This window comes from Moschus berezovskii, chromosome 2, assembly GCF_049115385.1.
Source record: "Moschus berezovskii isolate FMDL1 chromosome 2, NW_MosBer_1.0, whole genome shotgun sequence".
Classification (NCBI taxonomy): domain Eukaryota; kingdom Metazoa; phylum Chordata; class Mammalia; order Artiodactyla; family Moschidae; genus Moschus; species Moschus berezovskii.
The window spans coordinates 28,821,850-28,848,742 of NC_142461.1; the positions used below are offsets into that span (position 1 = coordinate 28,821,850).

General features: G+C 57.1%; 2 protein-coding genes across 5 annotated transcripts; one reads left to right on the plus strand and one right to left on the minus strand.

Moving 5' to 3' along the window:
* Positions 1 to 574: 574 nt before the first annotated feature.
* INHA (inhibin subunit alpha) lies at positions 575 to 4,458 on the minus strand. Its single transcript, XM_055397418.2, has 2 exons — positions 3,624 to 4,458; positions 575 to 1,531 (listed from the first exon to the last, which is right to left on the minus strand). Exons 1-2 carry the CDS (start codon positions 3,883 to 3,885, stop codon positions 711 to 713), a joined length of 1,083 nt encoding a protein of 360 aa, XP_055253393.1. The 5' UTR covers positions 3,886 to 4,458; the 3' UTR covers positions 575 to 710.
* Positions 4,459 to 4,621: 163 nt separating this feature from the next.
* OBSL1 (obscurin like cytoskeletal adaptor 1) lies at positions 4,622 to 26,650 on the plus strand. Of its 4 annotated transcripts, XM_055397411.2 has the most exons (21): positions 4,622 to 5,960; positions 7,486 to 7,755; positions 7,844 to 8,095; positions 8,245 to 8,547; positions 8,721 to 9,017; positions 10,729 to 11,001; positions 12,139 to 12,411; positions 13,062 to 13,334; positions 18,474 to 18,746; positions 19,525 to 19,800; positions 19,881 to 20,168; positions 20,360 to 20,635; positions 21,238 to 21,507; positions 21,651 to 21,923; positions 22,923 to 23,189; positions 23,853 to 23,965; positions 24,502 to 24,658; positions 24,829 to 24,990; positions 25,276 to 25,380; positions 25,682 to 25,951; positions 26,432 to 26,650. In XM_055397411.2, the coding sequence occupies exons 1-21, from the start codon at positions 4,943 to 4,945 to the stop codon at positions 26,452 to 26,454; spliced, it is 5,712 nt and encodes a 1,903-aa protein (XP_055253386.2). In that variant the 5' UTR covers positions 4,622 to 4,942; the 3' UTR covers positions 26,455 to 26,650. The 4 variants fall into 4 exon arrangements, with proteins under 4 accessions (XP_055253386.2, XP_055253387.2, XP_088701476.1 ...); XM_088845350.1 differs by lacking the exon at positions 20,360 to 20,635 and having other exon boundaries at positions 4,624 to 5,960; positions 26,432 to 26,647; XM_055397412.2 differs by lacking the exons at positions 23,853 to 23,965; positions 24,502 to 24,658 and having other exon boundaries at positions 4,623 to 5,960; positions 26,432 to 26,648.
* The last annotated feature ends 243 nt before the right edge of the window (positions 26,651 to 26,893 follow it).

A 26,893-nucleotide genomic window follows, 5' to 3' on the forward strand; every position in this document is an offset into this window, starting at 1 on the left:
CTCTCTCTGTCTCAGATATGTGACACTTCCCTAGCAACACCGATCTGCTAACTGGCCTAGTAGAGAACCCTGTGCCCCTCAGTAGAGTGTCCCCAGCCCTCAAATGTCACCCACATCCCTGGCACAGGAAACGCCTGGACAGTTTGAACATCTGTCTCAGTGGGACCCCAAAAGCCGTGATCTCTGGCCATTCTATAAATCACCTGACCTTGAGCTAGGTGTTCATCAGCTAGGGCAGAGTCGGGGTGGTTATGACGCTTGAGTGTGGGCACTATGAGGTGTGCATGGCAGACCACCCAGTTGACACATCAGGGCCAACTTGTACGAGGGCAAGTTCTGGCTCCAGAGTTGTTTTCCTGAGCTGACAGCACCTATTTGTCCTCCCCAAGCATGGTAGCTTTCCACCAGATTCACATCCAATTACAGCTGGCAAACCCCCATCTCCTAGATCAGGTGAGGCTGAGTGACCTGAGACCCCACAATCCCATGCTCCCGGGGCTTAGGCCTCACCCCGACAAACACACTTATCAGAGAAGCCTGAGAAGACACGCCAAGTCATATGCACTATGTCATTTATTGTCACATTCCTCGTGAAATAGGGGCAGGAATGGGGAGAGGGGAGCCTCTGGGCAGAGAGGAGGAAGGGAGCGGGCAGCCTGCCCTTCCTCCAGGCTGGTGACCATGGGGGCTCGGGCATCAGCGGGATTCCCTTAGATGCAAGCACAGTGCTGGGTGAGAAGGTTGGGCACCATCTCATACTTAAAAGAGTAACCTCCATCTGAGGTGGTGCGGACGTGTAGGGGCCTCATGGTCCCCGGGAGGGCAGCGCAACAGGGCTGGGCCCCTGGCACCAGAGAGAGGGGCTGGACAGGGGTAGGGGGCACCCCGGGGACCGGCAGGGGCAGGTCCTGTGGGGTGGGCAGCCCACACCCCCCGTGACAGTAGTGGAAGATGAAACTGGGAGGGTGCACAATCCACCGGTCCCAGCCCAGCTCCTGGAAGGAGATATTGAGGGCGGCTCTGTGGCAGTCGGCATGGGCGGCAGGGTCCTCTGGAGGCCTCTGCAGCAGGCGCAGCGCGGCGGGAGACCAAGGCCAGGGCAGCGGGGGCGTGGAGCGCCGGGCCCTCTCGCCTCCACTGGGCGACCTGGCCCGTGTGTGGGCCACCAAGAAGGGGGTGGCCTCGGGCCGGGCGGAGCAGGAACAGAGAGGACAACGCAGCAGGAGTGCCAGGACAGGACGAGTCAGCAGAGGGAAGGCGGAGGTGGCCAGGTGCAGGACAGCCCAGCGAGGCGGAGCCCGGCCCAGCGACATGGGCACAGGCGTGGGACCCCCAGATGCCAGCACCAGCAGGCCGAGCAAGGGCTCAGAGCTATTGGCGGCAGCAGTCTCCTGTCTGTCTAGTCCCGTGTGGAACCACAGCTGGGCCGACGTCACCTGGCGGCTGTGTGTGTGCTGGGATGGCCGGAACACATACGTGAAGAGGCCCTCCTCAGCCTCTCCAGCATCTGGCTCATCCCCGCAGCTGGCACCTGCAGGGGGCAGAGGGAAAGGAAAGGGCAGCCCCTACCGGCAAAACCTGGGACCCCTCCCCCTCAGCAGGAGAGATCTGGCTGCCACTCATGAGCCTGCCAGGCACCACGTGGAGTATTCTGCCAGAGGCCAGGACCCTCCCCAATCTTCAGGGAACTGACAGAGGCCCCCTCATGTGTTCAGTTCCCTTCAGTTCCGTCGCTCAGTGATGTCCGACTCTTTGTGAGCCCATGGACTGCAGCACACCAGGCCTGCCTGTCCATCACCAACTTCTGGAGTTTACTCAAACTCATGTCCATTGGATCAGTGATGCTATCCAACCATCTCATCCTCTTGTCGTCCCCTTCTCCTCCCACCTTTGATCCTTCCCAGCATCAGGGTCTTTTCAAATGAGTCAGTTTTTCACATCAGGTAGCCAAAGTATTGGAGTTTTGGCTTCAGCATCAGTCCTTCCAATGAATATTCAGGACTGATTTCCTTTAGGAAAATCCCCATGTGTTACTTCAGCATTAAGTGTTAGTAAGGGTTAGTCGCTCAGTCGTGCCCAACTCTTTGCAACCCCATGGACTGCAGTCCACCAGGCTCCTCTGTCCATGAGATTTTCCAGGCAAGGATACTGGAGTGGGTTGCCATTTCCTTCTCCAGAGGATCTTCCCAATCCAGGGATCAAACCCGGGTCTCCTGCAGTGCAGGCAGATTCTTTACTGACTGAGCTACAAGGGAAGCCCACTTCATCATCAAAAGACTTCAAAAATGCCAGTCACTGCCAACTTCTCTCTGAGGTGGTTTTACCAATTAATATTCCCATCAGTGATGTGTAAGATGCCTTGCACTCTCTCCCTTCACCATTGCTTAGAATTGTTAGTTTCTATTTAAATTTTTGTTTATCTGATATTATGAAATGGTACCTTGAATGCTGTGTACACAGGCATTTGTTATATTACTCATGTCAGAAATACTGCATGAGAAATCCTTTAAAATAATTCCACTTTAAAAAGGTTAACACCAAGAAGAAGGAGGAGGAAGGGGATGGGGAGGAGGAGAAAGGATTCAGCTCAGAATCAAGGACAGTGCTTTCTAAGAAAATGCAGTTGGTATCCTTACCCTAACAAGTATATAGACTGCATCAAACAGTCACGAACCAGCATGAGTTAAAGAACTAGCAATCGGGGCTGTACTGTTACGTGGAACATCTCATTATAAACCTCACAACTGATCCATTTTGCAGATGAGAAGTGTTAGTCGCTCAGTCATGTCTGACTCTTTGTGACCCCATCCACCAGGCTCTTCTGTCCATGGGATTCTCCAGGCAAGAATACTGGAGTGGGTTGCCATTCCCTTCTGCAGGGGATCTCCCAACCCAGGGATCGAACCTGGGTCTCCCACATTGCAGACAAATGTTTAACCATCTGAGCCACCAGGGCAAACTGAAGGTTAGAAAGATGAAAAGCCATTAAACTTAGTGCCCGGGCTGGGATTCTGCCTGATCCTAAAGCCACACTCACTGTGCTGCCTGGGGCCCAAAGCACAGGGAGGCAGAGCATCCTCTCTGAGAGAAAAGTGAGCCAGGTTACAAGAAGGTCCAGCCAGAGGAGGGCTTTACTCACCGAGTCAGTGCAACTGACTGGGGAGATGAGAAGAGAATTCAAGAGAAGGTAGGTTAGTTTCCCAACCGACTCTTCTCCCGCATCCCTGACATCTTCTCAAGTCTCAGCTGTCTGAGGCTAAAGAAACAGTGTTTGGAGCAGGGAGCAAAAGCAAAGGTAGGAGGAAAGACGGCAGGAAGGTGCATACGCCCAGATATCTCTGTGCCTAGACACCCTTGGCCTCCCAGACGACCATCTCCCAAATGGCCCCTATGAACCGGGCACTCTGGATACACCATCTCACTCAATCCTGAGAGGTAGGCATTATGGCACTTTTCACAGATGAGGAGACAAGAGGCTCGCAAAGGTTTAGTAACTGGTCCATTATTGCAAAGTCAGTTGAGTGTCAGGTTTGGGATTCAACACCAGACCTACCTAGCTCCCAAACCCAGGCTACACCCAACTCTTTGTCAGAGTCAAGGTGCCTGTACCCCACCCTCATTACCTGCAGCTGGAAAAAGGATGGCCTGGGAGACATCTTGGTCCTCGGGCTCAGCACCCCTGCGCATGGAGCCCCCCACAGCATGCCTTCGGGGCATACGCCTGACTCCAGGATCTCCAACTTCCCCAGTCACCGGCGGGGGCCCCAAAGCATCCAGGAACAGGGCCCTCACCTTGGCCAGGACGAGTTCCCGGTCCAGCTCCGGCCCATGACAGCCATGCCCGCCCTGAGGGGCCAGCAGCAAGAGGAGCAGCTGAAGCCACATAGCTCACCTGGCCCTGCCCACCGGGAACCCACACCCTGCCCTGTGCCCCTTCTGCCAGGGTCTGCCCAGGGCCTCCCCACTCCACCCTCCCCATCCCACCACCGCCCTCTTCTACCCTTCTCACCCCAGTCTTCCCCAGCCCTTCCCACGCCCCGCAGTCGAGGTGCCCCTGCCCATGGCATTGAGACCTCCTATCTCTGACGCAGATGTCTGTGGCCCTGAGCCTTATCTCCCACTCCCGCCAGGAATGTGGGGGAGGGGCTGGAGAGGGCTTTCACCCCAAGTGACCTAAACCACACATACAACCCCTTGCCCTCCACACACACAGTTTACACAGAGTCACAACCCAGCACCGAGCACAGAGGTGACACCAGATGGGACAGGAACCTGTTAACTGGGGGTCTGCCAAGTCTAAAAAGCGTTATTTGTCAGGGAGACAGAGCACGCCAGCCCCTCACAGCTTCTGGGGCCCCTTTCAACCCAACAAGTGCTGGGCCAGTCCTGGGGGGAAGGGCCGGGGCGGGGGCTAGAACTGGGGTTAGGGCTGGGGCGGGGGGTGGGGGTGGTGGGTGGGCAGGGGTCCCGCTTGCTCTAAACTTAGCCTGGAGGAGCCGGTCTGGGCTCTTGTCCTCCAGCTGTGTCATCAGAGAATATTTTTGGGATTGGCAGCTGCAGGCTTCTCTGTCACTCAGGCCCGATCCTGGCGGACTGCTGGGGACCTGGCGGCTGGAGGTGGGAGGGAGGAGGGGAAAGAGGCCCTGGCTGTGGGAGGGGGCTGGGAAGGCCGGCTCTCGGGAGCAGGAAGCCAGGCCGCAGGCAGGGGAGGCTGCGGGGCCCCAGCTGGAGAGGCAAACAGGAAGGACTGCCCCCTGAGCCCTGGGCCCCCGGCCCGGGAATCGCCGCCGCCACAGAGCCACAGCTCCTGGCGGAGGGTAAGGAGGCGAGCCGGGAGCGGGCGGCCAGCAGAGAGCCCCGCAGGTCCCGGCGCCCAGTCCCCGGACACGCCCCGCCTCCCGGGCTCCAGCCGCCGCTCCCGGCCTGCCCTTGCGCCGCCGCGATGAAGGCGGGCTCGGGGGATCAGGGGAGCCCCCCGTGCTTCCTGCGCTTCCCGCGGCCCGTGCGGGTGGTAAGTGGCGCGGAGGCCGAGCTCAAGTGCGTGGTGCTGGGGGAGCCGCCGCCCATTGTCGTGTGGGAGAAGGGCGGGCAGCAGCTGGCGGCCTCCGATCGCCTGAGCTTCCCGGTGGACGGCGCCGAGCACTGCCTGCTGCTGAGCGGCGCGCTGCCCACCGACGCTGGGGTCTACGTGTGCCGCGCCCGCAACTCGGCCGGAGAGGCCTACGCGGCGGCCGCCGTCACCGTACTGGAGCCGCCGGCCCCCGAGCCCGAGCCCCAGCTCGCCGAGCGCCCGCTGCCGCCGCCCGGAGCCGGGGAGGGCGCCCCGGTGTTCCTGACGGGGCCCCGGTCCCAGTGGGTGCTGCGGGGGGCGGAGGTGGTGCTGGAGTGCCAGGTGGGGGGCCTCCCCGCGCCCACGCTCTACTGGGAGAAGGATGGAATGGCGCTGGACGAAGTGTGGGACAGCAGCCACTTCTCCCTCGAGCCGGGCCGCGCCGAGGGCCGCGCGGGCGCGGGCGCGAGCCTGGCGCTTCGCATCCTGGCGGCTCGGCTGCCCGACTCGGGCGTCTACGTGTGCCACGCCCGCAACGCGCACGGCCACGCGCGGGCCGGGGCGCTGCTGCAAGTGCAGCAGCCCCCCGAGAGTCCGCCCGAGGACCCCGACGAGGCCCCCACGCCCGTGGTGGAACCGCTCAAGTGCGCGCCCAAGACCTTCTGGGTGAACGAGGGCAAGCACGCAAAGTTCCGCTGCTACGTGATGGGCAAGCCGGAGCCCGAGATCGAATGGCACTGGGAGGGCCGCCCGCTGCTCCCCGATCGCCGCCGCCTCATGTACCGCGACCGAGACGGCGGCTTTGTGCTCAAGGTGCTGTACTGCCAGGCCAAGGACCGCGGGCTCTACGTGTGCGCCGCGCGCAATTCGGCGGGCCAGACGCTCAGTGCCGTGCAGCTGCACGTGAAAGGTACCACTGCGCCCCCGGGCGGCCGGGGCCTGGGGAGGGGCCTCCAGCGCCCTCCCTGACTCCCCTAACTCCAGCCCCACTCAGTGCCTAGAAGACAGCGAGGAGTAAGGGAGGCTGAATATTAAAATGCCACTTCCCACCTCCCTCCCTCCCATCCCCCAGGTATTCGGATTTAGTACGTCTCCAAGGTACCTGCTCCAGGAACTTCTTAGCAAGCTCTCCAAATGATTCTGAGGCAGATGGCGGAAAACCATCTTCCATAAAGGGCTTTAAGGAATGATTGAATGATTGACTCAGAGGGGCCTACAACTCTTGTAGTTCAGTGATTTTCAGCCTCTTTGTTAATTCACCACCCATTCCCCAATGGAAACCGCACTGGGGCCCCAGTATATTATATAAAAGGATCATTTTATGGGTGTAAATTTCTAAATCCAAATTTGTAACATATATTTATAAAGTCAGTCAATGAGAACAAGGGATCTGCCTTATTAAGCACACACATTTTAACCATTCATAACTGGGTCTAGCTTTTGAGCCCCATGGGGAAAGTGTAGCTTCGGTGTCATACTAACAAACTCACACCAAAGGGAGAAAACCTGAGGGCAAAAAGATGCCCCCCAATTTTTGACTATTCCGTCATTAGACTGCTCTCCAGGTTTGCAAGAAGGTGAAGGAGAGAAAGTTTATATTTCAAAGTTGAGCCCCCAACGGTATTTAATAAACACATTCATTGCTCATAACTAGAAAAGTCAGGGGTGAAAAACACACCAAATTCACACTGGAAGTTAAAGCTGCCCATAATAGGAGTTCATCGCAACTCATGGCATAATACCTTCACTAGTTATTACCCAACTCTTTCCCTCAGAGAAAAATAGTTGGCAAATCTCCCGAGTCTGGCCTGGCACGCAGTCAAGCATGTGGCACCTGTACCACGGGTGGTGGCCTCTTGGGTACAGTTTGATGTGCACAAACCCGCCAGGCGGAGCTGAACTCTCACCCCCTGAGGACAGAAAAGCCCAGGACGAAGGCCGAGATTCCCAGAGCCAAGTGACAAGACAGACATGTTCCCCTAGCAGCCCAAGTTACCCCATTGACCGTTTCTGTCATCGTGCTTTCTTTTTGTAAAATGCAGTTTTGAAAGTGGTTGAAGTACTTTCAAAATGAAGTTCAACTTAAACCCTTGCAGAATTGTGTGTGGTGCCCATGACGGGCCCCACAGAACATTTTGAAAATCCCTGATAACGGCCCCAAGCCCTTCCATCCCTTTCTCTGCTTTACAAATCAAGAAACTGCGGCCCAGCATCCTTAAAATGGCCGTGGTCAAGGTGATGTGTTAGGGTCAACGAGAATTCGGGTCGTCTGACTTCCCTTCTGAGGGTTTCTCTGATTATACGAGGCCGCTAGCTCTGGGAGAAGAGCAAATGGCCCGAGCTACCGTGGGTTTAAGTGGTGGGTGACAGAGGAGGGTCTTTCTCCCGGTCAGGGCCCTCTCCAGAGCCTTCTCTGGTCTCTCCCTTCTCTACAGAGCCCCGCCTCCGCTTCTCGAGGCCGCTGCAGGACGTGGAGGGCCGGGAGCATGGAATTGCGGTGCTGGAGTGTAAAGTCCCCAACTCGCGGATTCCCACCGCCTGGTTCCGCGAGGACCAGCGGCTGCTGCCCTGCCGCAAGTACGAGCAGATCGAGGAGGGCACGGTCCGCCGCCTCATCATCCACAGGCTGAAGGCGGACGACGACGGCGTCTACCTGTGCGAGATGCGCGGCCGTGTCCGCACCGTGGCCAACGTGACGGTGAAAGGTCGGGTGGCGTGGGGCGGGGGAGAGGCCGAGACCGGGGCAGGCCGGTGCCCAGACCACGGGCTGATAATCTCCCATCCGTCTCTCAGGGCCCATCCTGAAGCGGCTGCCCCGCAAGCTCGACGTTTTTGAGGGCGAAAACGCGGTGCTGCTGGTGGAGACTCGCGAGGCTGGGGTGGAGGGACGCTGGAGTCGCGACGGGGAGGACCTGCCAGCCACCTGCCAGAGCAGCTCGGGCCACATGCACGCCCTGGTCCTTCCAGGGGTCACCCGAGAAGATGCCGGGGAGGTCACCTTCAGTCTGGGCAACTCCCGGACCACCACTCTGCTTAGAGTCAAATGTGAGGGCCCCAAAGCCCCTAGGCAGCCTCCTCAAGGGCTTGGCAGGCGGGTGACCAGATGACAGTCTGGGTTGGCAAAGTTGACTTCAGGTCGCAGGGCTGTGGGAGGCTGGAACAGGGCTTGGATCCAAACCCTGCCTCTGTCTCAGGCGTCAAGCACAATCCCCCAGGACCCCCGGTGTTGGCCGAGATGTTCAAGGGCCACAGGAACACGGTCCTGCTCACCTGGAAGCCTCCAGACCCCACCCCCGAGACCCCCTTCATCTACCGGCTGGAGCGGCAGGAGGTGGGCTCGGAAGACTGGGTACAGTGCTTCAGCATTGAGAAAGCCGGGGCCGTGGAGGTGCCCGGGGACTGCGTGCCCACCGAGGGCGACTACCGCTTCCGAGTCTGCGCCGTCAGCGAACACGGCCGCAGCCCCCACGTGGTGTTCCACGGGTCTGCTCACCTGGGTGAGTTGGTCCTGTCAGCCCAAGCTGTCAGCGGCTGAAGTCGTGCCCTCCCCATCACCCTTCCTCCCTTCCCCTGCCCTCCCCCCTCTCTCTTGTTATATGCCATCTACCTGCCAGTCTCTGCCCTCTGCCAGCCCCCTGGTTCTGATGGCCGTACTCTGTCCCCATCTCAGTGCCCACAGCTCGCCTGGTGGCTGGTCTGGAAGACGTGCAGGTGTATGATGGGGAAGACGCCATCTTCTCCCTGGATCTCTCCACCGTCATCCAGGGCACCTGGTTCCTTAATGGGGAAGAGCTCAAGAGTAAGGAGCCAGAGGGCCAGGTGGGGCCCGGGCCCCTGCGGTACCGGATGGAACAGCACGGCCTGCAGCACAGGCTCATCCTGCAGGCCGTCCGGCATCAGGACAGCGGGGCCCTGATCGGCTTCAGCTGCCCAGGTGTGCAGGACTCAGCTGCCCTCACCATCCAAGGTTGGTGCTGGTGGGGACCATGGTGGGCAGATAGTGTCAAGAAATAGAAGTCCCATTAGCAAAATGAGCCACATGCCATTCGTGCTTCTCACATCTGGGCCAGGAGTCAGAAGCATCCCAGGTGAGCTCAGATAGAGCACTCAGGAATCCAGAAGTCCAGTTTCAACCCATGCGTAGTTGCTCAGTCGTGTCCGACTCTTTGCAACCCTGAAAGGCTCCTCTGTCCATGGGGATTCTCCAGGCAAGAATACTGGTGTGAGCTGCCATTCTTTCCTCCAGGGGATCGTCCCAACCCAGGGATCAAACCCAGGTCTCCTGCATTGCAGGCAGATTATTTACCGTCTGAGCCACCAGAGAAGCCTGTATAGGAGACCCCTTGTTATCTTCACCAGCATCATATCCAAATTCTCTAGGGGTACTTTGTGGTTTGCAGAATTCTGTCATGTTTGTCATCTTAAAGACACAGACCTTGGCCCCTAGTCCCTGACCACTTCCTGCCCTACTGTGTGATAGCTAACACTATTGGAGTCACTTCCTTTGTGCTAGGCACAATCCTAATTGCTTTACGTATATTAATTAGCACAGACCTCTCAACAGCCCTACAGGATGTGTTCTCTTGTCATTCCATTTTACAGATGGGGAAACAGACACAGGTTCAGTGACTTGCCCAAAGTCACAAAACTGATGAGTGCTAGAGCCGGATTATGAAGGCAGACGGTCTGGCTGCAGTATCGCACTCTGCCACCCTGAGGAAAGAGGAGAGGAGAAGGGATGAGGCCTCCCTGAGGATGACAGTTCTTGGCAGGAGTCTGAAAGTTCAGGGAACACACCGGCATTTGCTATTGCACTGCTGGAATTTATAAGGCCAGTCACAGAATTCCTCAGTGTCCACGCACAGGGCCTGGAGGCAGTTAGCCGGCAGCAGCCCAGGAGGAAGACAAAATAAGAAATAACCACAAAGGGCAGCATTACTAAAATACAGCCCAGGTTCAGATGATGAAGAATCTACCTGCAATGTAGGAGACATGGGTTCAATCCCTAGGGTGGGAAGAACTCCCGGAGAAAGAAATGGCAACCCACTCCTTCTTGCCTGGAGAATTCCATGGACAGATTATCCTGGCAAGCTACAGTCCCTGGGGTCTCAAAGAGTCAGACACACAACTGAGCAACTAATACTTTCACTGTCACTTTCTTTCACTAACATTGGGCTTCCCTGGTGATTCAGGCGGTAAAGAATCTGCCCGCAATGCTGGAGACCTGGATTCCATCAGGTCAGGAAGGGTCTGGAAGCTCCCTTGGAGAAGGGAATGGCAACCCACTCCAGCATTCTTTCCTGGAGAAGTCCATGGGGTTGCAAAGAATCAGATAAGGCTGAGTGACTAACACTGTCACCGTCAGACTCATGCTGAGGGCTGGTTTATAATGCAGATTCTTTGACCCTTGCATGCTGGGGCGGGGGGGTGGGGCAAAGCCTAGGAATCTGCATTTTCAGTAGGCTCTCTGGGAATTCTTATGCACACTAAAACCACTGCTCTTGAGAGTTGGTGTGTAAGCGCAAAACAAATTTTTAAAACCAACAAATGCATCACGACAGTCATCTGGCCTGATGTGCCCAGCCCCCTCCCCCAGCATGTGCCCTGCTGTGGGGTGCTCACTGGGTAAGCAGAGCACAACCACGGCGCTACCCATGACCACACCTCTCCCCACGCAGAGAGCCCTGTGCACATCCTGAGCCCCCAGGACAAGGTGTTGCTGACCTTCACGACCTCAGATCGGGTGGTCCTGACCTGTGAGCTCTCCCGGGTGGACTTCCCAGCGAGCTGGTACAAGGATGGGCAGCAGGTGGAGGAGAGCGAGTCACTGGTGGTGAAGATGGACGGACGCAAACACCGCCTGATCCTGCCCGAGGCACAGGTCCAGGACAGTGGCGAGTTCGAGTGCAGGACGGAAGGCATCTCAGCCTTCTTCAGCGTTGCCGTCCGAGGTCAGAGACCGAGGCAGCCTAGGCTCCCCCAACCGAGGCTGACCCAGGGGGCTGTGCCAGTCCTACCCCACCCCCTGCTCTGCCCGCCTGAGGGTCCCTTCCAGGGAGGGCCTAGGGGGCCAGAGGACATGTTTGCAGATCACGCTGCCCCCACACTACCCCCAGCACACTTGGCCCTCATATGTACCCTCTGCTGGGAGGGATGGTTGTGAGGGGACCTCGAATCAATGAAGGGCAGGGGAGGTGGGAGCTAACATTTGTTAGGCACCTGCTAGCCAAGCCTTGTGCTGGATACTTGAAATGTACAGTTTCATTCAACAATCAAGGCTACATGATACATGAGAGCCAGTATATCTCCATTCACGGATGAGGTAGCTGAGACTCAGAGAGGTTATGCAGCTTGTTCACAATCACACAGCCAGCAACTACACTAGCTGGGTTCACACCCAGGACTGCTTATCCCACGCCGCGGGAGGTCAGGGTCAAAGGAGAGCTTTAGGTGCAGTGGTCCAGAGGTTCTTGGAAGCCAGTCCATGTTCTGGCTGTTTCAGAGACTAATGACAGGAAACTTGTTATTGGTGGATAGCCCTCCGCCCCCCACCCCACCCCCAGGCCTCTAGAGCCCGAATATCCAGGACAGAGCTTTGAGATCCACTATAGGAGGACAACTCTGGAACCATTGAACCAGCTCAGTCTTCTCACTTTGAGTGGAAACCCTGTTACGGCCCCATTGCCAAAAGGCCCTCTGCCCCTGCGTGAATGTGCCCTGTGATGGGGAACTCACTACCTGTAGAGGGTGTTGCCCCAAGGTGATGGCACTGAGTCATTCCCACCTCTCCCCTCCTCCCTGTCCTGGGGCCAACCCACCGGGGCTTCCTGGTAAAAGCAGCAGCAAGCAGTGACCTCCTCCCAGCCTAGATAAAGACCCTCTGTGTCCCCACCCAGCACCCTCGGATCCTCTGGGGATTCACAGGCCTGTCCACAGGATCGGCAATACTGACCTGTGACACCTTACCCACCACACCCTTAGTACTTAGTTCTGGGTCATTGCCCCAGAACCCACCCTCCCCCCAGCCGCCATGGACTCAGGCGTTCCATGTGTGGGTGTCGGTGTGACCCTGTCTCTGCTCCCCCCAGACCCCCCAGTGCACATCGTGGCCCCCCGGGAGCACGTGTTTGTGCACGCCATAACCTCCGAGTGTGTCCTGCTGACCTGTGAGGTGGACCGGGAGGACGCCCCCGTGCACTGGTACAAGGACGGGCAGGAGGTGGAGGAGAGCGACTTCGTGCTGCTGGAGAGTGAAGGGCCCCACCGCCGCCTCGTGCTGCCCTCTGCCCAGCCTTCCGTCGGGGGCGAGTTCCAGTGCGTCGCTGGTGACGAGCGTGCCTACTTCACCGTGACCATCACAGGTGGGGCTCCAGGCAGGCCACGGGACGGGGCAGCTGTGCCCTGCTCCCGCCTGAACAGCCGGCACACTCCTGAGCCACCATTCCCAACCCCCCGAGCCAATCACACCCCACCCTTTCCCCCCAAGCCATGGTCTGCACGCTGAGGTTCAGCCACTGCAGAAAATGAATTGTCATAGGCGCACTAGTCATAGCTACATGGCACAGGGAAGCCCGCCTTCTCTGTTCTGAAGACCCTCCAAGGGGAGCCTTAGGGATGGTAGTGTGGGGTGAGGAGACCCAAGCACTAGAGGAGTCAAAGGTCTCCTATGGGAGACCTCAGCTCCATCTGGGCACCCAACCCTCCTCTCCCCAACCTCACCCTTTGTATAGCCCTGTCCCCATCCAGAGAATGGAGAGAGTCTCCACAGTGAGGCTGACACCACGGTCCCCGCTGTGCCACCACACCCCTGCTGTGCTTTGTTGACTGTGGTCGTGTCACGGTTAGCTGTGAGTAACCATCTGAGCCGCTGTGAGCCCTGGTCCAAGGGAAGACCCTTTTCAACATGCAGCCCACTTTCTGGGAGTAGGGAACAGGCCTGAACCAGGCAAGGTGGCTGGGCACCTCGGCCCCAGCCCCACACGCCCAGCCACAGCTGTGTCGCGTCCTGCAGACGTCTCATCGTGGATCGTGTACCCCAGCGGCAAAGTGTACGTGGCGGCCGTGCGCCTGGAGCGCGTGGTGCTGACCTGCGAGCTGTGCCGGCCCTGGGCTGAGGTGCGCTGGACCAAGGACGGTGAGGAGGTGGTGGAGAGTCCTGCGCTGCTCCTGCAGAAGGAGGACACAGTGCGCCGCCTGGTGCTGCCCGCCGTTCAGCTGGAGGACTCGGGCGAGTACTTGTGTGAAATCGATGACGAATCCGCCTCGTTCACGGTCACTGTCACAGGTGTGGACCCACCCCTGCCCCCGGGGTCACCAGAGGACGGCCCTGAGCCCTTGGGGAGCTGGCCACATAGCCCATAGCTAGCACATTGGGGAGGGGGCGGGGGGGCTGCAGGTGCATGAACTGGTGGGGGGGGTGGTCCCTGCCCAGAAAACCCCGGGGTCACTGTTGGAGGAAACAGGCTCTTCCCCAGCACCCAAGGCTGGGAGTAGCTGTGCTCCACCAGCTCACTTACATGTGTCAGGCAGTGGGCTAGGTGCTGTGGGTCGCTGATGATTATTGCAGATAAGGTCCCTGCTTTCAGCTGCCGGTCTAGCTGGGTGGGGGGTGCAGCCATTAACCAGGGGTCGCAAACCGGCAGTCCCTCAGGCCCCATACAGCCCACAGGTGTGTTGTGTTTGGCCTGCAGAGTCATACCAAAGTCAGGACAGTTCCAATAACAACCCGGAGTTATGCATCCTCTTGAAAAAGCCGAAGACCCGGCGCCTCTGGTCCCGCTTCCCCCCTTGGCGACGAACAGCTGGCGCTGAGTAGCAGCTGCCCCCATAATTCGGGGCCCACATTCCTCTGTCTCACACCCACCCCCAGCCCCCACTGTTCTTTTTTGCTCCCCTTCCTAGACTGCTTCAGCCTGGCCCCTGTGGGCATTTGAGTTTGCGACCCCTGTGTTTAACCAATAAACACACAAATAAATGTACAGTGACACTTCTTGACAAGTGCCGTGGAGGGATGAGGGCTCAAGAGAGCCGGATAGGAGGTCAGAGAGGGCCTTGGGGAGAGTCACCGTGCCACTCACAGGAGCCTGTCCTGGGCCAGGCTCTGCACACTCGGTAGCTCGCAGACACACATGCATCCCTGCAGGAGTGCCTAGCCTGGGAGGAAAGCCAGACACCTTAAGTCTTAGAGAGAGTGTCGCAGTAAGGTACAGTGAGAGCTCAGGGCTGGGGGCTGCTAACCTGGTTGACTAGCAGGCAGGAAGTGGCTTCAGAACAGATATTTGGAGCAGGGACTGAGTTAGCTAAGTGGGGGTCTGGGTTTTGCCTGAAGGTCAGAGGTGAATGTTCAAAGCAGGAAGGCACAGGATGATTATGGAAGTGATGGTTCATTGCCGGAAACTTTGGGGCTGCAGCTCATAGCGCCAATCCCAGTGTGTACCTGAGCGGGGCGGGGAGTGTAAAACCCAGGCAACTCTGGGTGGCACTGAAGAACCCACTGGCTCTACTGGAGCTCCCATCCCGATGCCGGCACCTTCTGGTTGCCCTCCCCACTGCCCTGCTCTAGAAACAAGGCTTCAGCCTAGATTTGAGCTACTTGGGGGCCCCCAACTCCTTGCATCCCAGATAGGACAGCCTGAAACACAAAAGCCAAAAAGGCCTTTCTGCACATATTCTGTCCTGTAGTGGGTCCCTTCAACCTCTCCTGCCCCAAGCCCTGGCCAGACATCGTGGCTGCAGACACACACATTCCAGCCCATAATTGGCCTCCCCACAAAACACCAGATTCTTCCTGGGAAGTTCGCATAACACACCACCTTGGCTGTGGACCAAGAGAATCAGGTCCGAGCCAAGCTGAGGTCCCACAGCCGTGCAGGCTCCCCAGTCCCATGGCTGCACGCCATCCTCACTCCACTGCCTCCATCACCTCCCCACCACTCAGGCAGCCACACTCCGACATCTCATGGCGCTGCTAGGCCCAGAGAACCAACCTGCATCCTACAGACTCTTAGAACAATCCCAGTTAGGGAGGCAGAGGCAAGAGCTGGATGTGAACTGCTGGGCACGTCTGCCCATACTCCCCACTGCAAAGACTAGACCGGGAAGCTAGCAGTTCCCCAGCCAGCCACAAGGGGGCCGAATGCTGAAGGAGCACTTCCGCGTCTTGGAGACCATTCTGGGAGACCTCCATGGTGCGTAGATGCCTGGGCAGGCCATCGCTCAGTGCCCTGGTCACCTCTCACACTGACATGGCTCCTTTCTCTGAAAGGCTGACCACTCCAGAGGAGTTAGAGATTAACTCGAATCGGCATTTAACATCTCCAGGTGACTCAGGCACAGATGCAAAGTCATTACTGAGTTTCCTACCAGCCTTAGCTTGGAATCCCTACCACTGCTGGCAGAGTCTGTCAGTTCAGTCTCTCAGTTGTGCATGACTGAGCACAACTGGACCGCAGCACGCCAGGCTTCCCGGTCCATCACCAACTCCCAGAGCTGGTGCAACTCATGTCCATCGAGTCGGTGATGCCATCCAACCATCTCATCCTCTGTCATTCTCTTCTCCTCCTGCCTTCAATCTTTCCCAGCATCAAGGTCTTTTTAAATGAGTCAGTTCTTCACATCAGGTGGCCAAAGTATTGGAGTTTTAGCTTCAGCATCAGTCCTTCCAATGAATATTCACGACTGATTTCCTTTAGGATGGACTGGTTGGATCTCCTTGCAGTCCAAGGGACTCTCAAGAGTCTTCTCCAACACCACAGTTCAAAAACATCAATTCTTTGGCGCTCAGCTTTCTTTGTAGTCCAACTCTCACATCCATACATAACTACTGGAAAAACCATAGCTTTGACTAGACAGACCTTTGTCGGCAAAGTAATGTCTCTGCTTTTTAATATGCTGTCTAGGTTGGTCATAACTTTTCTTCCTAGGAGCAAGCATCTTTTAATTTCCTGACTGCAGTCACCATCTATCTGCAGTGATTTTGAAGCCCAAGAAAATAAAATCTGTCATTGTTTCTACTGTTTCCCCATCTATTTGCCATGAAGTGTTGGGACCAGATGCCATGATCTTAGTTTTCTGAATGTTGAGTTTTAAGACAACTTTTTCACTGTCTTCTTTCACTTTCATCAAGAGGCTCTCTAGTTCTTCTTCACTAGAGAAGAACTTCTTCATCACAGGGTGATGTTATCTGTGTATCTGAGGTTATTGATATTTCTCCCCACAATCTTGATTCCAGCTTGTGCTTTATCCAGCCTGGCATTTCACATGATGTACTCTGCATATAAGTTAAATAAGCAGGGTGACAATATACAGCCTTGATGTACTCCTTCCCCAATATGGAACCAGTCTGTTGTTTCATGTCCAGTTCTAACTATTGCTTCTTGACCTGCAGACAGATTTCTCAGGAAGCAGGTAAGGTGGTCTGGTATACCCATTTCTTTCAGAATTTTCCACAGTTTGTTGTGATCCACACAGTCAAAGGCTTTGGTGTAGTCAATAAAGCAGAGGTATATATTTTCTGGAACTCTCTTGCTTTTTCTATGATCCAACAGATGTTGGCAATTTGAGCTCTAGTTCCTCTGCCTTTGCAAAATCCAGCTTGAACATCTGGAAGTTTACAGTGCACGTACTGTTGAGGCCTGGCTTGGAGAATTTTGAGCATTACTTTGCTAGCGTGTGAGATGAGTGCAATTGTGGGGTAGTTTGAACATTCTTTGGCTTTGCCTTTCTTTGGGATTGGAATGAAAATTGACCTTTTCCAGTCCTGTGGCCACTGCTGAGTTTTCCAAGTTTGCTGGCATATGGAGTGCAGCACTTTTATAGCATCATCTTTTAGGATTTGAAACAGCTCAACTGGAATTACATCACCTCTACTAGCTTTGTTCATAGTGATGCTTCCTAAAGCCCACTTGACTTCGCATTCCAGGATGTCTGGCTCTAGGTGAATGATCACACCATTGTGGTTATCTGGGTCATGAAGATTTTTCTTCTGTGTATTCTTGTCACCTATTTTCTTTTGATGATTATTTCCAAATAACTAAAAATCACTTTAATATTTATTAGATATGTATGTAAATAAAGGCTATGTGAAATAGTAATAAAATTCATAACTCCTTTGTGTCAAATTTAGCATCTATATAATGCCATATGTTTAAAATGTTATTAGAATTTTACCCAAACTTGAGGTATTATATGGTATGCAGAATATAAATTGTAAATACACAGATAATTATATAGATGCTAAATTTCACCTTTTCTTAATATCTTCTGCTTCTGTTAGGTCCATACCATTTCTGTCCTTTATTGTGCGCATCTTTGCATGAAAAGTTCCCTTGGTATATCTAATTTTCTTGAAGAGATCTCTAGTCTTTCCCATTCTGTTGTTTTCCTCTATTTCTTTGCACTGTTCACTGAGGAAGGCTTTCTTATCTCTCCTTGCTTTTCTTTGGAACTCTGTATTCAGATGGGTATATCTTTCCTTTTCTCCTTTGCCTTTCGCATTTCTTCTTTTCTCAGCTATTTGTAAGGCCTCCTCAGACAGCCATTTTTCCTTTTTGCATTTTTCTTGGGGATGGTCTTGACCACTGCCTCCTGTACAGTGTTGCAAACCTCTGTCCATAGTTCTTCAGGTATTCTGTCTATCAGATCTAATCCCTTGAATCTATTTCTCACTTCCACTGTGTAATCATAAGGGTTTGATTTAGGTCATACCTGAATGGTTTAGAGGTTTTCCCCACTTTCTTCAATTTAAGCCTTAATTTTGCAATAAGGAGCTTCCCTTTATCAAATGGTGGTTTTTCCTCCTGCCCTAGGATTGGTGTAGCCAGCTGTGGCCATAAGGAAGTTGCTTAATCTCTCTGTGCCTCCGTTTCTTCATCTGGGAAATGAGTTTAAAACAGTACCTACTCCCTAGGATTGCTATCAGGGTGTAAAGTGCTTACAACTTTAGCAAGCAATATGTAAGTACTTACCAATACTATTACAGATCTGCCATCCCTAATCCACAATCCTGAAACCAAAAAAAAGAAAACACTTAAAATCCAAAGGCTTTTTGTACATTTGGTATTAAAAGTTATTTCCGTGAAAACTGAGCTTGACTGTGAAGCTATTTGCACTTTTAAATTATCCTGCTTAGGGTGTATCTCCATACGTTACGCTGCAGAGACATAAATATGATTGATTATGGGGGCCCCACAGTAGGGGCTGAGGGGGAGTATGTGCTATATGATGAATGCACCATTTCTAGAATTGGAAGCATTCTGGATTCTGTAACACTTGTGGCCCCGGGGATTTCAGAGAACAGATTTGGGACCTATTACTCTCCTTATCACTCTTAACGATTTGGGCAGCCAGGATTTCATGCTGCTGGACGGCTCCCGGGAGGCTGACGGTGAGTCTGTGACAGCCTGTGGTTGTCCCTACTCTGCAGAACCCCCAGTGCGCATCTTATACCCCCGGGACGAGGTGACCTTGGTAGCCGTGAGTTTGGAGTGTGTGGTGCTGATGTGTGAGCTGTCTCGGGAGGACGCCCCGGTACGCTGGTACAAGGATGGGCTGGAGGTAGAGGAGAGCGAGGCCCTGGTGCTGGAGAGCGACGGGCCCTGCCGTCGCCTGGTGCTGCCCGCTGCCCAGCCCCAGGACGGGGGCGAGTTCGTATGCGATGCCGGAGACGACTCGGCCTTCTTCACTGTCACCGTCACAGGTGGGCAGTCTCTGAGACCCCCCTGGGAAGGAAGAGAGGCAGGAGGCTGAGGGACAGACACCCACCCCTCCCAGTTCCTGCACCTTCAAGGGCCCCGCGTGCCACACACAACTTTCCCCCTGTCCAGCCTGCCCTCCTCTCCCAGCCTCCTCATTCTCAGCCATCAGAGAGCCCTGAGTTGCCCAAATCAGGTCGGGACAGTGGCCAGAGGCCTGGTGGAGAGAGCCCAGCAATCAGGAGTGCTCATTCATTCGCGTATTCGACAAACACTGATCTCAGCACCGTTCTGATGCTGAGGGATTCAGTAATGAACCAAGGAGAGAAAACCTGTCTTTATGGAGCTTGCCTTCTTGTGAGAGCAGACAGATAGCAAATAAGGGAAACAGGTGGTTTTTCAGGTGGTGATCAGTTCATTGGAGGCAAAGCAGGGAAAAGGGGCAGGAAATGGGGGGGTAAGGAGGGCTGTGCATTGGGGTTAGATAGATCTGTGAGTGTGGATCTACTTCTTTCTGTCCATGCAACCCTGGGCAAGTCAGTTCCCTGTAAAGAGGCTTCAGGTCCTCATCTATAAAGTGAAGCCAGCAATAGGGAGTGTCAGGAGTACCTGAGAAAAGAACTGTAGTGCCCTTAGCATGACACCTGGCACACAGTAAGTGCCCACGGATTGTAAGTGGTACCATTTCCCAAGAGCTGGTCTGCAAAGGAAGAGGATTGAGAAGCCAGTGGTCAGGAAGGTAGAGGCCGAGCCCACCTGCTTCTCTCTCTGTTCACCCACCAGCCCCTCCAGAGAGGATTGTGCACCCAGCAGCCCGCTCCCTGGACCTGCAGTTCAGAGCTCCAGGGCGCGTGGAGCTGCGCTGTGAGGTGGCCCCAGCTGGCTCCCAGGTGCGCTGGTACAAGGATGGGCTGGAGGTGGAAGCATCGGATGCCCTGCAGCTGGGTGCCGAGGGGCCCACCCGCACCCTGACCCTGCCCCACGCCCAGCCCGAGGACGCCGGGGAGTATGTGTGTGAGACTCGCGATGAAGCCGTCACCTTCAACGTCAGCCTGGCTGGTGGGTGCTCCTGGCCAGCCCGGGTCTGGGAGGCGGGAGCTGGAGGCATCACTGAGCTGACACACCCACTCTCTGTCTAGAGCCCCCTGTCCAGTTCCTTGCCCCAGAGGCAGCCCCTGGCCCGCTCTGCGTGGCCCCTGGGGAGCCGGTGGTGCTGAGCTGTGAACTGTCCAGGGCTGGTGCCCTGGTCTTCTGGAGCCATAACGGGAAGCCGGTGCAGACAGGCGAGGGCTTGGAGCTCCGAGCCGAAGGGCCCCGCCGCGTCCTCTGCATCCCGGCTGCAGACCCAGCCCATGCAGGCCTCTACACCTGCCAGTGTGGGGCAGCACCGGGGGCCCCCAGCCTCAGCTTCACCGTCCAAGTGGCTGGTGAGTATAGCCCCGGGCAGGAAACCCAAGAGTCTCGCCCCTAAACCCTTGAGTCTTACCCCTCTCTCGTGCACCCAGCCCCTGGCCCCTGCCCCACGGCTCTCAGTCCCTCTCCCATCTGGCCTCCCACCACCCTCCTCCCCAGCCCTTGAGTCATTCCCTCCCAGTGACCCCCAGCCCTGACCCCACAGAGCCCCCCGTGCGGGTGGTGGCCCCCGAGGCAGCCCAGACGAGGGTTCGCAGCACCCCAGGCGGGGACCTAGAGCTGGCGGTGTGCCTCTCCGGGCCGGGGGGCCCTGTGCGCTGGTACAAGGACGGGGAGCGCCTGGCCAGCCAGGGGCGGGTGCAGCTGGAGCAGGACGGGGCGAGGCAGGTGCTGCGGGTGCGGGGGGCACGCAGCAGGGACGCTGGGGAGTACCTGTGCGACACGCCCCAGGACAGCCGCATCTTCCTCGTCAGTGTGGAAGGTAACAGTGCCCTCCTCACTCTCCTGGAGCCCCGGCCCCCCCACCAAGGGCCTCACGCCCCCCCCCCCACCATTCACCCCCCCACCTCGCTGCCCAGCAATGCATGCACAGCTATCCCATGGATGAGGGCTCAGGGCTCCCCTTTCCAGGAATCCTCATAAAGGAGGGGCAGAGGGCCCTGAAGTCAGCCCCCCGGGTTCCAATCTCCAATCTCCTTGCCATAGTTCTGTGAGACACTGGCAAGTCACTTACACTGTCTGAGCCCCGGGTCCCAAGGGGGAGGATACCGTTTGTCCTATAGGGCTGTTGTGACAGTTAAATGAGATTGACAGGGTCCGTCCTAAACGATCTGTCATTATTAGGGAGTCAGAGAGGTGGGTGCCCGGCCAGCATGAAGACGAGGTGGTGAGGAGTGGCAGGCAGGGAGTTGACATCTTGTCCTTTAAAACAGCTCATGACTGACACACAGCTGGTCCTCGGGAAGATTCTGTTTAATAACTGGGGGATGAAGCCCTGATACTGGTGCTGAGGAGGGGCTGAGGAGGAGGGCAGTGGAAAGACCCAGCCCACCTCACTGTCTGATCCTGCCCCCCCGCCCCCAGAACCCCCGCTGGTGAAGCTGGTCTCGGAGCTGACGCCGCTCACTGTCCACGAGGGGGATGACGCCACGTTCCGGTGTGAAGTCTCCCCACCAGACGCGGACATCACTTGGCTGCGCAACGGGGTCGTTGTCACTCCAAGGCCCCAGCTAGAGATGACCCAGAATGGGTCAAGCCGCACGCTGACCGTGCGAAGCTGCCGGCTCGAGGACGCGGGCACCGTGACTGCCCGAGCTGGGGGCACGTCCACGAGTGCCCGGCTGCACGTTCGAGGTTCGGTCCTGATGGAGACGAAACAAGTCCTGTTTCAGAACCTGTTCTCCCAGCCCTGGCCCTGGCAGGAGACCAGTCCCTGAGAAGAGGGAGCCGGGGTTCAGCCGACCAGGCTCCATGGTCCGCTCTCTCTTCCTGCCCAGAAACGGAGCTGCTGTTCCTGCGGCGGCTGCAGGACGTGCGGGCGGAGGAAGGCCAGGACGTGTGCCTCGAAGTGGAGACCGGCCGCGTCGGGGCAGCAGGCGCCGTGCACTGGGTGCGAGGTGGAGCGCCCCTGCCCCCTGACTCCCGCCTGAAAACAGCCCAGGACGGCCACGTCTACCGCCTGTTCATCCACGGCGTCATGCTGGCCGACCAGGGCACCTACGGCTGTGAGAGCCACCACGACCGCACCCTGGCCCGGCTCAGCGTGAGGCGTGAGTGCCCCGTCCTCTCCTAATGCCTCCCTTTCCCCACGGTGCAGCCTCTCCTGGCTGACCCAGGGCCCCTCAGACCGCCCCCACACATACCAAAGTGCCCCTTGCCAGCAAGGCAGGTCAGCCCTGGCTGACCCCCAGGACCATGACCTGAAGCAGCCTGCCCAAAACAACTTTTCTTTTTCTACTGTTTTCTGATTTACCGTAGAAGTCCCTGTGGATTTTGGTTTCCATTTCATATGTCCAGGTTGGCTTTGCTATAAACATAAATATTATACTCCAGAAAGACTTGGCATATTTATCCTTCAGTCACCTGCCCCAGGATACACGAGCCCATCTGAGAAGCGGGGGTGGTTGGCAATAGCACCCACACCCCCAAGATGGAGCCCTCTATCAACTGTATGACCTCAGGCAAATTACTTAACCTCTCTGAGCCAAGTTTTCTTTAAAAAAGGGTCTTTGAGAACCTTAATCGGGATAATATGAGAAATACCCACACAGAACTTGGTAAACGGTTATTGGTGACGTATATTCTCTTCTGATTTATTTCATTCATTCAGTCACAACAAACCCATGTCTCAAGGCTATTAACCTCGTACAGTTGGGGAAACTGAGGCCCAGGGAGTTCAAGCAGTTTGCCAAAGTTTCCTTAGCAAACTATGTGGCAGAGTTAGGGTCTAGTCCTGATGTGTCTGACTTTAAATTCTGGGCTCCTTCCAGTGTCACAGCAACCCCTCACCCCAACTCCTCACCCTCCCCAACCACACATCACCCCCTTCATGTGTCCCCTCTCCTAACCCCAGTAAGCCCCTCTCTCCACCCATATCTGGCTGGTTTCACTCCCTTCTTCCTGCTCCCTGGTTCTGAACTTTGTTCATAGGGCCTTACTAGATTAGGGGTTAGAGGCAGACAGAGCAAAGGGGTGTGGGGGGCTCCCAAAAGCCCTGCCTAGATGTGGAGGGCCTCATTTCCCCCTCTTTTCCCATCTCCTCCCACTAGCAAAGCAGCTAAGGGTGCTTCGACCTCTGGAGGATGTGACCATCATTGAGGGGGGCAGTGCCACCTTCCAGCTGGAGCTGTCCCAGGAAGGGGTGACTGGGGAATGGGCCCGGGGTGGAGTCCGGCTGCAGCCGGGGCCCAAGTGCCAAATTCAGGCTGAGGGCCACGCTCACCACCTGGTCCTCAGCGGCCTGGGCCTGGCCGACTCAGGCTGCATCTCCTTCACTGCGGATACACTGCGCTGTGCAGCCAGACTCACCGTGAGAGGTGTGGCCTCTAGGACTGTTGCCTGCCTGCTGACTGCTCTGGTGTGATTCTACTGACCCCACTACCCGTGTGGCCCCCACTGACCTCCCTACCAGAGTGTGATGCCCTGACTCACCACATGTGGCCCTGGTGACTGCCCTGCCTGTGTGAGCCCACTGGCCACCACCGCCTGCTGCAGCTCTCTCTGTCTGCCTGAGTGTGGTCCTCTAATCACTAAGCCCCAACAGTGCCAAAGAGTGACTCCATGGGCAACTCCGCTTCAGTGACCCCTTCTCTTGCTTGCAGCCCTGGTGTGGGGTCCCCCCATTGCTCCTCTGAACCCGTGGTGTCCCTCACTGGCCAGTGTCTCCTGTCCATTCCAGCCAGTGTGACCATGCCTGCCTATGGGTGACTCTGGTGGCATCTCTGCTCCAGTTTCTCCCATGCCCCTCTGGCCCCACCATGTCCCCCACTGATCACCTTAAATGTGACCCATCCCCGGCTGGCCATTCCTGCCCTGTTGACCCCTCTGTTCTCACTGTGTCCCCCACTGACCAGCATTCCCTTTGGACCCCTTGTCCCAGCATGCGCCCCACTCACCGGTGGCCTCTGTTGATCACCTTGTCTAAATGTGCCCATCAGTGACCCCTGTGTCCAAGTGTGTCCTCCTCCTCCCACTCCCAGAGGCCCCAGTGACCATTGTGCGGGGGCTCCAGGACCTTGAAGTGACCGAGGGCGACACAGCTACGTTCGAGTGCTCACTTTCCCAGGCCTTGGCTGATGTCACCTGGGAGAAGGTCAGAGCCCAGCCCCAACCCAGCCCACCTCAGCATCATGAGAGCAGTAACAATGCCCCAACAGAAAGAACTACTACTCAGTAAGCCATGTGCTTGGCATGGGCTAAGGTTTACTTTACATTTAAGCTTCTAACCTTATAGCAGCCCGATGAGGCAGGTCTTATTATCTCCTTGTTATCTCTAAGGAGACTGATGTTCAGTGGGGTGAAGTATTGCCCCAGGGCAGACATAGAGTTCATATTTGAATCCAGGTTTCCTGATTCCAGAATCCACACACACGGCTGACATGATTGGTATATGACTCTCGGCTTCCCGCGTCCGTGGTTCTTCTTCTTAGACCAAATGTCCCCACAGGGTGACACCGTCCCAATGAGACTCCTAGCGCGGCCCGGAAGGCGCGGGAGGGCCCTACTCCGTAGCATAAGCGTGCCTCGAAAGTGTTTGGTATCAACAGAGGGCGCCGCCACCTACCAGGGCCGGGGCCGCTTGTGCCCGGCCGAGTTTTCACCCCGACCCTTTACAACCCCCGCCCCTAGGATGGGCAGCCGCTCACCCCCAGCGCTAGGCTCAGGCTCCAGGCCCTCGGCACGCGCCGCCTTCTCCAGCTGCGACGCTGCAGCCCCTCTGACGCAGGGACCTACAGCTGCGTGGTGGGGATGGCCCGAACTGGGCCCGTTCACCTAGTGGTGCGCGGTGGGTACCAGGTGCTGCCCGGGGCGGGCGCTACTGTGGGTGCCCGGGCTGCGGACTGGACTTGCCATCCGGACTCCCTAAGCGGCCTCTGAGGAGGGGGCGTGGCTCGGGCGGGACCTGGGACCGCCCCCTCAGCCCCGCCCTCCTCACGCCCCCTGGCTCCGCCCCAGAGCGCAAGGTGTCTGTCCTCTCTGAGTTGCGGTCCGTGAGCGCCCGCGAAGGCGACGGAGCCACGTTCGAGTGCACCGTGTCGGAGGTCGAGATAGCCGGGAGCTGGGAGCTCGGAGGCCGCCCGTTGAGACCCGGAGGCCGCGTCCGCATCCGACAGGAAGGTCTGCAGACTCTACCCACTCTGGCCCCCTCGCTGCTCCACCCCTCCGGCTCAGACAGACCCCGCCCTAAGGCCCACCTCCAGCTCCGATGAGTCCCGGCCCGCGGCCGCAGGAGCCGTCTCTCCGCCTCTCTCTGACCTCCAGCTCTTGAGTCCTGGGTCCTGGACCGCCCCTGTTCTTCCTCGGCATCCCAGTTCCTACCCGGGACCTACTCTGGCCCCACCCTCATCCCCCCACCCTCCCCAGAGGCGGCTCTGGCCTCGCTAGCGCCTCCTATACCCCCAGGGAAGAAACACATTTTGGTGCTGAGCGAACTGCGCGCGGAGGATGCTGGTGAGGTCCGCTTCCAGGCGGGACCAGCCCAGTCCGTGGCTCAACTGGAGGTGGAGGGTAAGACCTGGGGCAGGGACGACCAGTAGTGAACACGGTTTCCACCGGAACTGGCAGGCTGGCGATTGGTCCGAGGAATCCTGCCTCTCCACCCCTTCCTCGAGAGACTCTCCGGGGGCGGGTCACAGAGGGCATTGCGTTTCCTGGGGCAGAGGAGACTGTGTTGAAGGTAGAGAGAAATGGGCTGGTGTCATCGAGATCTAAGATCAGTAATGGAGGCCAGAGCGGGAGGGAAGATGCGTCTCTCCTGGGGTCCTTCGTGTCCCTATTAACTTAATAAGCCCTCGTTCTCCACCCCCAGCACTGCCTCTGCAGATGCGCCGCCGGCCCCCTCGCGAGAAGACGGTTCTGGTCGGTCGCCGGGCGGTCCTGGAGGTGACAATGTCCCGGCCGGGGGGTCAAGTGTGCTGGTTGCGGGAAGGGGCCGAGCTGTGCCCGGGAGACAAGTATCAGCTGCGCAGCCACGGCTCCACCCACAGTCTGGTCATCCATGACGTTCGACCTGAGGATCAGGGCACCTACTGCTGCCAGGCCGGCCCAGACAGCGCCTACACACGGCTGCTGGTAGAGGGTGAGTAAAGCTGACTTGGCACAGGCCAATGAGGCGAGCCGGCTGGCCAGGGGTCTCCTAGGAGCTGGTGGGCTGAGACACACCTCCCGCAGGTTTTCCAGGACTTGGGATGGCAAGCTGGTTCTGAGATGTATTGGAGGTGGGCAGTGGGGAGGCAGGAGATCACACAGCCAGGGCTGAGAAGAGGAGGGAGCCCTGTGGTGTCAACAGGAACCACTTGGTTCAGGGCAGCTGTTCCCACCTTGCTACATCCCTGCCTGTCTGAGCTTCTCCTCCCTCCCTCCCGCCTCTGGACCACATTCATCTCTTCCGAACACCCCCATTTGCACCCAAGTTCCTCTCCCTCCAACCTGCTGGCCCTGGGTCTGTGCCCCCCACCTGTTCCTCATCCTCTGCTGCTCTCACCCATCTCAGCGAGCTCCACCTTGGCCTGTGCAGAGGGCTTCTGAGCTAGTCCCATCTCTTTCCTCTTCCACATAGGAGATGCCCCACTCTCCACCTGATTTCCTGCGGTCCCTTCAGATGCCTGCCTTGCCCCATCTCTGACTGACCACCCCCACTCTCCTGTTCCAGCCCTGACAGGCCAGAAGGGGTGGGTCAGAGTGTGAGGGCTCAGTTCTTCCTGTGTGGGTACCGAGGCTCTGCCAGGGGAGAGGAGTGTGGTACCCACTGTCTCCCCAGCCCCACTCACAGTCATTCCTCTGCAGGTAGCTAGGAGGCCAGAACCAGGCCAGGCAGGTGCCCTCAGATAGCCTGGAGGGCACATGCCCTTACCTCGAGAGGGGGGAGGGAGGGAGGGGACCCGAGGTGTTGGGAGACAATAAAAAAGTACAGCTCCTTTCCTGGCTCTCTGTGTGACATGGGAGGGCAGAACTTGCCTGGAGCCCCCGCAGAGTGAGTGACGCAGGGAAGCAAAGCCTGCAGTGCTTCCATCTTGGCCCC

What these genes read in the sequence shown, in the direction of transcription:
- INHA (XM_055397418.2), bottom strand. Translation starts at nt 3,885, where the DNA reads ATGTGGCTTCAGCTGCTCCTCTTGCTGCTGGCCCCTCAGGGCGGGCAT. An exon ending in CATCCTTTTTCCAGCTGCAG is followed by an intron (nt 1,532 to 3,623) that starts GTAATGAGGGTG and finishes TGCCCCCTGCAG; the next exon opens with GTGCCAGCTGCGGGGATGAG.
- OBSL1 (XM_055397411.2), top strand. Translation starts at nt 4,943, where the DNA reads ATGAAGGCGGGCTCGGGGGATCAGGGGAGCCCCCCGTGCTTCCTGCGC. An exon ending in CTTCACTGTCACCGTCACAG is followed by an intron (nt 18,747 to 19,524) that starts GTGGGCAGTCTC and finishes TTCACCCACCAG; the next exon opens with CCCCTCCAGAGAGGATTGTG. An exon ending in CGTCCGCATCCGACAGGAAG is followed by an intron (nt 24,991 to 25,275) that starts GTCTGCAGACTC and finishes CTATACCCCCAG; the next exon opens with GGAAGAAACACATTTTGGTG.